The sequence below is a fragment of the Elephas maximus genome, chromosome 7 (assembly GCF_024166365.1).
Source record: "Elephas maximus indicus isolate mEleMax1 chromosome 7, mEleMax1 primary haplotype, whole genome shotgun sequence".
Lineage (NCBI taxonomy): Eukaryota > Metazoa > Chordata > Mammalia > Proboscidea > Elephantidae > Elephas > Elephas maximus.
The window spans coordinates 11,490,877-11,502,367 of NC_064825.1; the positions used below are offsets into that span (position 1 = coordinate 11,490,877).

The 11,491-nt window shown below is 35.9% G+C and overlaps 1 protein-coding gene across 4 annotated transcripts in view; it reads left to right on the plus strand.

The window, feature by feature from the left end:
* LOC126078693 (protein NPAT) overlaps positions 1–1,674 on the plus strand; it is a 63,429-nt gene extending 61,755 nt beyond the window's left edge. For all 4 annotated transcript variants that reach the window (XM_049889357.1, XM_049889358.1, XM_049889359.1 and 1 more), the window contains one exon: positions 32–1,674. In XM_049889357.1, the coding sequence (XP_049745314.1) occupies positions 32–109 (78 nt within the window). In that variant the 3' untranslated portion in view covers positions 110–1,674. The remainder of the gene's footprint in view (positions 1–31) is intronic.
* The last annotated feature ends 9,817 nt before the right edge of the window (positions 1,675–11,491 follow it).

The window sequence follows — 11,491 nt, forward strand, 5'->3', positions numbered from 1 at the left end:
TTTTTTCTTTCTCTTTTTCTTTTTTTGACAGAAAAGGAAGCTACCCAGTTCATTTCCAGCTGGAATGGATGTGGACAAATTTTTGTTATCATTGCATTATGATGAATAAACATTCTGAACATACATGAACAGTGGCTGTTTAAAACTGGTATCCCTTCAACAATGACTGTAGGGAATGGGATGGTGACAGACTCTGAAAGTTGGAGTTGCACCTTCGTTGTACTGGAACTTCACTTTGAATCATGCTGTTTCTGAAGCAGCTACCTGGTTTGTAAATAGACTTACCTGTAATGTTTCTATTTTGGAAAAAAAGGCATTTGCAGAAATGTAAGTAAAGCCAATCTGTGAGACTGTAGCTTTGGAATTACATATTGTAAATATTATGTACATCTTGTTGAAATAGAGGTTAAGTCCACCTAATATTCTTACACTGTGTTTTTTGACTTCTTATCCCCAATTCTGAGGCTTATTCATGTGGAATAGTTTCTCACTTCTTCTGGGGGGAAAATAATGCTTTTCTTTATAAATTGCCTTCAGTAATTGTCCAGGAAGACATTTAAAAACATAGCCACTGAAGAGTGAAAAGTGATAACCACCTCAACTGGCAGTGAAGTACCCAATCAGAAATCAGCAATTTGATGATTTTGTTTTAGAGGGAGTACTTTACCGTCCCTTCTTAAATCGCAGTAAAGAGTACATTCTTGAAAAACTGCTCTTGTGATCGTTCTGATCTCTTTGTTTAAAAGGGAGAGTTTTGTAAACCATTTATTGAGCATTTTGAGCTTTTGTTTATAATTTCTGTGATCTTTTGCAGAACTTTTAAGCGGATAGGTTATTGAGCCATGAAAAGGTTGGTTGGGTAGTGGTTGAGGTTTCTTAGTATGTATATACTTTTCTCCTTAAATATTGGGGATTTAAAGAATTGCACTAATTCGTAGAACTCTTGCCATAATAGTGACCAATGCACATTTAATTTAAGTCTCGTATTCAGTGTTAAAGTTTGTGTGAAGGATTATCTCCTGATGTCCTTTTAGAAAGCCACGGCCATCATAAGATGTAAAAAGAGAAATCATAGTTTTATATTTTAATTTAGATTCTCCTAAAATTGGCTGTTTGTTAAATAACTATTTGTGTACGTAGATACAGTGCATTGTCTGTGTGCCCATAAAGTGTTACAAAGCGTTACTGTAAAAAAGATCGTTGAGGGGAGTGAAAGAGGTGCCTTCTCTTAGACTCACACACATCAGTCAAGTTCAAGAATTGGTTTAAACCTTTAAATAAGAGCAAAAATTATAATTAGCACCCAACCAGTTGTGCCTGGATGTTAAAATATGTTCTCTTAAGTGCTTTCTGTTTAATTAAATATCAGTATATTCTTTTTGGGTTTTTTCCCCCTATGAGTGTATATATTGTTAAAGAGTTATATTCCTCCACCATTTTTTTTGTACTCGGCCTTAAAAAAAATAAATTCACCCTGCTCTCTCACAACTCCATGTGGAAATCAGGTCTTAATTGCTGAACCTTACTGCAGAAATTTGTGTTGTAAGAAACTTTTATGATGTTGCAATGCTCTGTTCCTAAGAAACTAAATACCATACAGTTGATGTTTATTTAACGCAGCTCGATACTGTGCCACAGTTAGATTTGAATAAATATTTAATTTTAAAATTCTGAGTTACTTTATATTGGCAATCATTCTTTTCTGGAAACATTAAATAACTTTGTAAGTCAATTCTTGTTTACTCTCTCTAGAGTTCTTATAATGCTGAAAATGATAGATTTTTCTGCTCGATATTTGTGGCATGTGTGCTTTATACGTGCTAAGTACTAAGAATTCCTACACAAAATAAAGTCACTTCCTTTGAGATGTATTCCACAAGCCAGTACCTGCTAGATGTGGTCCAAAGACAGTTTGTACTTGCATTCTTCATTTATGTTCTAGAACAAAACCATAATCCCCAGGTCCAAAGGATGCACTCCACTCCTAGTGCTTCTTTTTTTGTGGCATGAAGTCCTCTATCTCTCTGCTCAATTTTCTCTTTTATATCTCAAAAGAGATTGATTCAAGATACAACCTAATTGTGTAGATTGAGTCTTGCGTCATTAACATAACTGCCTCTAATCCTGCCTCATTAACGTCATAGAGGTTAGGATTTACAGCATAGAGGGTAATCACATCAGGTCACAAAATGGTGGCGAACCACTCAATACTGGGAATCATGGCCTAGCCAAGTTGACACACATTTCGGGAGACACAGTTCAATCCATGACACTCAGGTTATTTGTTTCCTCTGCATTTCTTTTGTCAGTTTGGCCAATGGTTTATCCGTTTTGATGATCTTTTCAAAGAACCAACTTCTTGTTGATTCTATTGTTTTTCTGTTCTCTTTCATTTATTTCTACTCTGATCTTTATACTTCCCTTCTGGTGTCTGTGGGCTTCTTTTGCTCTTTTTCTGTTTGAGTCGTAGGTTCACTGTTTTGATTTTGGTCCTCTTTTTTTTTTTTATTGCTGTAAATTGATCTCTAAGCACCGCTTTTGCTGTGTCCCAAAGGTTTTGGTAAGATGTGTTTTCTTTCTCATTTGATGCTATGAATTTTTTTTATTCCATCCTTTATCTCTTCTGTTATCCAGTGGCTTTTAAACAATGTGTTGTTCAGTTTCCATGTATTTGACTCTTTTTCCTTGCTATTCTAGTTATTGATTTCTGCCTTTATAGTATTGTTATCAGAGAAAATCCTTTGTATTATATCAGTGTTTTCGATTTTGTTGAGGCTTGCCTTGTGGCCTAAAAAGTGGTCCATTTTGGAGAAAGTTCCATGTGCATTGGGAAAGAATGTGTACTTTGCTGCTGTTGGGTGGCGTGTTCTGTGTATGTCTACAAGGACAAGTTAGTTCTGTACCTTTATTGAGTCTCTTTCTAGGTGTTCTACCATTCACCGAAAGTAGTGTGTTGAAGCCTCCTACCTTTATTGTGGAACTGTCAACTTTTTAGTGCTGTTAGAGTTCATGTGTTTTGAAGCCCTCTCATTGGGTGCGTATGTATCTTTATGGTTGTGTCCTCCTGGTTTATTGACCCTTTAATAATTATATAGTGTCTTGCCTGTGTGGGGTTCATTGAGCTTCTTGAATGGATATCTTCTCATCTTTCGTGATATTAGGGAAGTTTACTAATAGGTACGAGTTTACTGCTCTCATTTGGTTATAATTTTTTGTGATGGCAGTTTCTTTGTTCTGCTTAATTTTCTGTGCTGAGTTCTTTTTGTTTATGGACTTTTATTATTGTTGATTTTGTGTTTACTGTGTTTTTATGTTTATGTTCTTTATTTTGATGGGTAGGTTTGTTGGCTTCCTTTGTGGTTACCTTGACATTTACCTTTATTCCCCTCAGTTTAAACCAGTCTTTTATTTGATTTCGTTCTGACTTCTTCTCCATATGAAAATTCTATAACTATACCGTTTATTCCCTCTTTTTTGTTTTGATGTTGTTGTCGTTTACATATTGATGTCTCTGGTTCCCTATTTTTAGTATTTTAGCTTTGTTTTATTTTTGAGAATTCTTTATCCGGGTTGGTATCTGTTTGATCTCTCCTGTGTCCTAATCTTGGAGTGTTGTCTGATGATGTTGATTCTCTAACCAGAAGTCTCCCTTTAATATTTCTTGTAGGTTTGGTCTGGTTTTTACAAATTCCCTTAATTTCTGTTTATCTGGAAATGTTCTAATTTTGTCATTGTATTTGAGAGACAATTTTGCTGGATATATTATTTTTGGCTGGCGGTTTCCTTCCTTCAAGGCTTTATATGTGTTATCTCATTGTCTTCTTGCCTACATGGTTTCTTAGTCTTATTGGTTCTCTTTTGTAGACGTCATTTTTCCCTAGCTGCTTTCAGAATTCTTTCTTCGTATTTGGTTTTGGCAAGTTTGATTATGATATGTCTCGGTGACTTTGTTTTGGGGGTCTATCGTGTATAGGTTTCATTGAGCTTTTTGGATGGATATCTTCTCAATTTCATGATGTTAGGGGAGTTTTCTGCCAGCAAATCTTTAACAGTCTTTTCCATTGCACCCCCACCCATTCTGGAACTTTGTCACATGTATGTTTTTCCTCTTGATCATGTCCCACATAATTCTTAGACTTTCTTCATTTTTCTTCATTCTTTTGTTCTGATTTTTCCTCAAATAAATTGGTGTCAAGGAATTTCTCAGTTTCACTAATCCTGTCTTCCATTGTCTCAGTCCTGTTCTTCTGCCCTTCTATTGAGTTGTCTGTTTCTGAAAATTTATTGTTAATCTTTTGGATTTCTACTTGCTGTTTTTGTATGTTTTCTAATTGTGTATTTATTTTGTCATTTTGTTCTTGTGTTGTTTTCCTGAATTCTATTGATTTTGTCGACGTTTTCCCTGATCTCTTTCTTGATCTCTTAGAGAGCTCTGTATATTAGTCTTTTGAATTCTTTATCAGGTAGTTTCATTGCCTGTTCTTCTTCTGGAAAGTTTTCTGGTTTTTCATATTGGTCATTTCCTGGAGCCATCTTGTTCTTCTTCTTTACGTGATTTGATACTGTTTTTGTCTCCAAGGCATCAAGAAGCTATTATATATATTTATTGTATGTTTGTTTGCTACTTACTGAATTTTTGTTTTGTTTTGTTTTGATGCATCTGAGTGGGTTAGTATGTGTACTGCTCTGGTTGCTTATCTGCTGTGTTTTAAGTCCTCACCTCCTGTCTCTGGTTGGGTGAAACAGCAACTGGATGTGTGAGCAGGAGTCCTTGTTCACTGGTCTTGCAGGGCTGCTGAGGATGTAGGCAGCATTTTTGGAGAGGCAGTGTATCTGTCCTGCTGGTCACCTGGCTGTGAGTGCAGGGCACATTCTCCCTGGTTGTTGGGTTGGATGTTGAGTGTGTGCTTTACCACTTGCAGGTTGCTCAGGTCAAAGGTGCCTGGTCGTCAATCACTGAATGGATGATGTGGAGACTCATTGACAGCTCCAAGGGGGCAGAACTGTGTGGGGGTATTAGGAGTGGACACAAACTTCGAACCGCATGATGGGTGAGCGATGTTGGGAGTGAGACGGGATGCTGCCTGCCGACTGACTGTTGCCTGGTGGGAGGGCGTACCTCTGTTTGCTAAAGCACATCTTGAGGGAGGTTGTACAGCCAGTCCTTGGGAGCCTGGTGCCATTGGCTAGAGGAAATAAGGGCACCACTGGCCCCAGGCCCCTGATGTGGGTGGCTGAGCTTCCAGCTTAGGGAGTGGGGGTGGTGGTGAATGCGACTGGGCTGCAGTTGTGAGCAGGGAGAGGAGGGATGGGTGGGGCAGTTAGAAGTACACCCCAGGCCTGTGGACCTCCATCATGGGGGCTGGCGTGGGCATGGTGAGTGGGGATGGGTACAGTTAACTTTTGCAGGGCAGGTAGCCCCCTGCCTGACTCTGGCCATGAGTGGAGAGCTGCTTCTGCTTGGCTACACCAGGTGGAGTGGGTTTTGGCTGTGAATGCTGCTTGCTTTGACTCAGTATGTCTGCATTGTGTAGGTTCAGTTAGCAGGATACCAGCAATCCGTAATTCTCTTTGTTTCTGCTGTTTTTGAATTGTCTCTCCTTCCACCTGTTGCTCAGTCTCATTCTTCGTCTTTGTGTTTGATGCTTATGGTTCCTAAATTATCATATATATCTAATTCACTTGTTACTTCAGGTCACGTTGGTAAGAAGGGCAACATGAAGCATCTGATTATGCCTCCATCTTGGACCACTCTCAAATCTTAGAAATCTCATAGTTAAAATAGTTAATTTTTTTTTGGCCTTGGAGATTGTTAGAACCCTATAATGTGTTGAAATTGTATGTGAGAAAATGATGGGTGTCATGACTATTAGGGAGACCAAGAGTGTTACTTTGATAAGGAGTAATTTCAAAAGCTTATTACTATATATTCTGTACTCATTTCTCATGGCTCCATCCTTCTGGCTCAGGCCGAACTTCTTAAAGTTGTATTTCAAGTTTTGACTTTATTATTATGCTTCCCATTTTAATGGACTTTTTTTTTTCTTTTTCTAATTGTAAAAAATTATAAACGTTCATTATCATTTTGGCATACTTTTAATCTTTTTTCCTAAGTTTTTTTTTGTACATAGTTGAACTCATACTGTAAATATAACTTTCTAATCCTTTTTTTCAAATGATATCAAGCATTCTTTTCAGTCTTTATTACTAAAAAAAAATCAGTGAACATCTTTGTTAATAAACAATTGCTTACATTACCAATTATTTCTTTAGGAGATAGAGTGGAATTACCAAATCAAAAAGTTTAAGGATCTCTGTACATTTTTCCAAATTCTTCCAGAAAAATTACATCAGTGTAAATTCCTCTCCACAAATTGTCATTTCTTCCATTGCATATGCTTATGAATGAAATCTCTCCCTGACAGAGACATACTCAACGGTATCTTCTTGATTTGTTACAATTAGGAGAGTTAGCTCCTAATCCATGTATAATTTGTTTTGGTACCAGTTATGAAGTAAACATCAAGCTACATTTTTTCCCCTAATTATTTAACAGCTTGCCTCAGCATAATTTGTTAAAATAATCCTTCCCACTCCCATCATTTATATATGTCTGATTGTGCTGTACAGACCTATGATGTCTTACTGATGATTCTAAAATCCCAAAGTCCCTGAAAACCAACCTTTTTTCCTAAATTGAGCATCATATTTCACTTCATGGCAAAACCTTACCTGAACTGACATGAAAAGCTGCCTGTACTCTATATCCCATTTGGTATGAATGATCACATTTTGGTATAAAAGTAGTAATATGTTTGGTATAGTGTACTGTTTCAAACTCAGCTGGAGGTGTATGTACAATATGTACATTGTGTTACTTTTTAAAAATCCATCCAAAACTCTATGAATTATGAAACCTAGCTAACCCTAAAATGAAGAACTGTCAACCTGTGTTGTTTATACACATATACACACAATATATAGTACAGTGTATAGACTATTACCTACCACTGATTAAATCATAGCTTTGTATCCACTAGTCCTGTTCTTGTTTCTTCAAGAATTCAACTCTTTTATTCTTTGTGATTCATATTAGAGTCATTTATATTTCAAATTTAAATTCTTTTGGGTTATTGATTAGAAATACATTAATCTTATAAATTGATACTGAAAGAAACAAAATGGTGATATGGTATATATCAATAAAGTTTTGTAGTTATCATAAATTTCATTCTTCATTATTACTGTTATGTAAGAAATCCATTAATTTTTTAGTTTATGTAAACTTTTTATTGGAAGCATAACAGAAGAGCCATAAGCAAAAGTTTATGGAGCTCAGCAAATTTTCTCAAAGTAAACATAATCACCCAGATAAAACTAGAACATTACCAGTAAACTAGGGCCCCCTCATCCGCCCTTTTGGTAACTGCTAGCCCAAGGTAATTATCTGGAATTCTAGCACCATAGGTTAGTTTTAGCTGTTTTGTTTTTAAACTTGATATAAATAACTCATACACTATATACTCTCTTGACTGACTTCTTCTGCTTTGTGAGGTTTACTCATGTGTATAATTGAGTTCGGTCATCCTCAGTGCTGTGTATTGTTTTCATTGTTATACTATAGTTAATCCACGTTATAGCTGATGAACGTTTAGATTGTCTCCAGTTCAGGGCTGTTATGTGTAGAACTATTATGAATATTTTGTACCTTTTTTTGGTGAATGTATTATACTCTGCAGTGGGGTATATATTTCAGAGTGAGGTTTCTGAGTCATAAGGTTGTATATATTCAATCTTACTGATTTTTCAGTTTTCCAGAGTGGTTGTACCAATTTATACTACAGGCAGTCCCAGGATTACAAACATCCGACTTAATGTACAACCCATAGGAACAAACCCCCATAAAGCCTATTATATAAAAAATTTGAGGTACGTACAATGGTTTGTAATAACAGAACAGGCACTAATTTGTGACACATCAAAACACTATTATTACTGTATTATGTTAAAGATGTTTTAGTGTATCTGGAAGTGTTTAAATGGACTCGACAGCACTGGGTTTGGTTTTTTGGTGTGGAAGTGTTTAATTTTTTTGTGCATAGAAATGTATGCTCTGACCACCCCCCCCACTGCTGTCGATTCAGTTCCAACTCATAGCAACCCTTTAAGACAGAGTAGAACTGCCCCATAGAGTTTCCAAGGGGTTCCTACTGGATTCGAACTGCCAACCTTTTGATTAGCAGCCAAACTGTTAACTGCTACACCACCAGGGTTTCCACACTGTGTACTATATACTAAGAAAAACATTTGACTAACTGACTTTAGATAGGAACCATACCTAAGTGTTCCAACTTACCTATGAATTTGATTTAAAGACAGACTGTGGAATGAAACACATTTGTAATCCGGGGACTGCCTGTATTACCAACAGTGAAAGGAGAGTCCCAGTTCTATATCATCACCAGTACTTATTTTCATTTTAGTGTTGTATTAGTATCCATATGGTTTTGTTTGGGTTTTCCTTGATGAAGTTTGAACAGCTTTTCAAATGCCTATTGCCAGCTGGTTGTGTAATGGGAAGTGTCTATTCATGCTTTTACCCATTTTTGTATTGGCTGTCTGCCATTTTTTACTGATTTGTAGACATTTTTTCTCTATTCTAGATCCAAGTCCTCTTTTGGATGGATATCAAAAGTTTTACTCTTTGGCCTGTTATTTCACCCCCTCAGACTTGAATGATGCGTTGATGGCAGAAGTCCTTAATATAGTGCAGTTTACACTTTTCTTTTCCCATTTGTGTCCTATGTAAGAAATCTTTTGACTGCTTAAGGCCATGAATATTTTCTCATTTTTTTTTCTAAAGTTATTCTAAAAGTGTATTTTTATATCTTTTTTATTTTAATCAGTTATCCATCTGGAATTGATTTTTCTCTTTGGTGTGAGGTTTGGGTTTTTCTACATGGCTATCCAATTAGCCTAGTACCATTTATTTAAAAGACTACTTTTCCAACTGCATTATGACCTTTGTCATAATAGGCTAAACTATATTGTGGATTTCTTTCTGTTTTCTAATCTGTTCCTTGGTCTTTTTTTAAAAAGATGTACTAATAACACACCATATTGATTACTATAGGAAATCTATTGATTTTATATTTTTTATTTGGGTCCTTTAATGAGTGAACACTATTAGTGCTAGTGGCTTTTCAGATACTTATTAAGGATAAAATCATCTATAATTTTGAATTTTATTTCTTCTTGCTACACTGATTAACACTCTGAGTCTTGGGTTTTTTTTTTGTTTTTTTTTTTCCCATATTCCTGCTTTTCAGACCCCTAGCAGTTTGCAAACCCAGGGAAGCAGCCAGGGTTGTTAAGTGTTTCCAAGTGAGTTGCTACACCCTTTCCAAATAACAAGTTAACAAACCCCAAATCCTACTATTACTCATTTTAATGGGAATGTGAAGCGTAACCTTAGCTTTTGTTGTAGTGTTTTAAGAATCAGGAATATCTGTTCAACTTAATAAGGTGCTGTTCTGACACCAACTAAAATATTTTTATTAAATCCTTGAATTTAATTCTTATATTAATACCCATTCAAATATTGTATACTTTGTGATTCTTTATAATAAATTTTATATACCAACATTTTATTTCTTTCTAGTGAGATTGGTTTCAAACTCAAGCCTGCTTTTAAAATGAGTTTGAAACCTTTCCATCTCTTTTGGTTTATCCGAATATTGGGGATAATAAACAGTACCTGTCTTTTAGGTTGGTGTGAGGTTTAAATAAAACTTTTAGGTTGGTGTGAGGTTTAAATAAGACAACACGTGTGTTTAGATCCATGCCTAGAACATAAAGCATTTTGTTGTTCTTGGATGCCATTGAGTCGATACCGACTCACAGCAGCCCCATGTGACAGAGCAGAACTGCCCCATAAAGTTTTCTAGACTGTGATCTTTATGGAAGCAGATCGCCAGGTCTTTTCTCCTCCTGAGCCACTGGGTGGGTTCGAACCACCAACCTGTCACTTAGCAGCCAAGCACTTAACTGTTACACCACCAGTGCTCCTTAATTGTCCTTGTTTTTGTGTGCCATTGAGTCAATTCTGACTCATAGTGACCCTGTCTATATATGGCAAAGTATACCTGCCCTATAGGGTTTCCCAGACTATAGTCTTTACAGAGGAGCCCTGGTGGTGCACTGGTTAAGCACTCAGCTGCTAACCAAAAGGTCGGTGGTTCCAACCTACTAACTGCTGCCTGGGAGAAAGGTGTAGCAGTCTGCTTCCTTAAAGATTTGACAGCTTTGGAAACCCTGTGGGGCAGTTTTACTGTTCTATAGGGTCACCATGAGTTGGAATTCACTTGATGGCAGTGGGTTTGGCTTTGGTTTTAACTTTTCAGGAATGGATTGCCAGGTCTTTTCTCCCACACAGCTGCTGAGGGGTTTGCACTTAATCATTACACTGCCAGTGCTTATTGCTGTTTTTATTTCAATTTCTGCAACAACTTACTTGAATGGGAGATAACTGTTCCCTGAGACTCAATCATCTGTTGTTGGTAGATGCTAAATTTCTTCCAGGCTAATTGGTTGATTCAGGCTTTTTCTGAGTTCATATTGCATTTTTCATCTCTGATTTTTGCTTGGATTCTCTTAAATTAGATGCAACTAATTTTTTTCTGATAAAAACACCTATAAAATTTAACAATTGTATACTTTTCTGATTCACTAATTTTTGCTTTATTACTTGTGCCTCCTATTCTCCTCAGAGTTCTTTTTGTGTTGTCTATTTAACGTATTAAATTGAAGAGTTATATATTTTTTTCTTCTTAAACTATGTAAGGTTATGAATTTACTTCTTATTTCAACATTAGACATCAAAATTTGGAAAATGGGGTAAGTACTCCTATTGTTTTTGTTCAGTTATCGTTTTTTATATTTTCAGCATAATTACTTAGAACAAGAGTGTAACGTTTGTACCACCGTGGACTACCTTTTTTTTTTTGCTTAAAAATTAGTTTTCATTGTTGTGGTCAGAAGATAGGTTAAATGTTCTATAAATGTTGCATGGTGCTTAAAAATAGGTATCCTGCTTATACAGGTGCAAAGATTGATATTAATCCAGTCTAGTTTTGCAAATCCTAACACTTTTTTCATAAATGTTTAATTTCCCATTTTAAATGTCTTGACCATAGTTGTTTCAGTTGTTTTGTTGCTATTGCTTTCTGCAGTCTGTTAACTGTCTCATGACTTCATTTTGAGTAATTTTTATATAAAATCACTCCTTACCTATTTGAGTACTTTCTATCTTAACTTCTAATTTGTGATATATGTCAACCCTTTTTTTTTTATAATTGGATTTTTCAGCTTTTATCATCTGTAGTAATTTAAGATGTAGACCTCCTGTTTTTACATTCTACTGGTGTTTGTCTTTATTAAATATATATTTCACTAGTATTTCACTTCCTGCCACCCATTCCTAACCAATGTT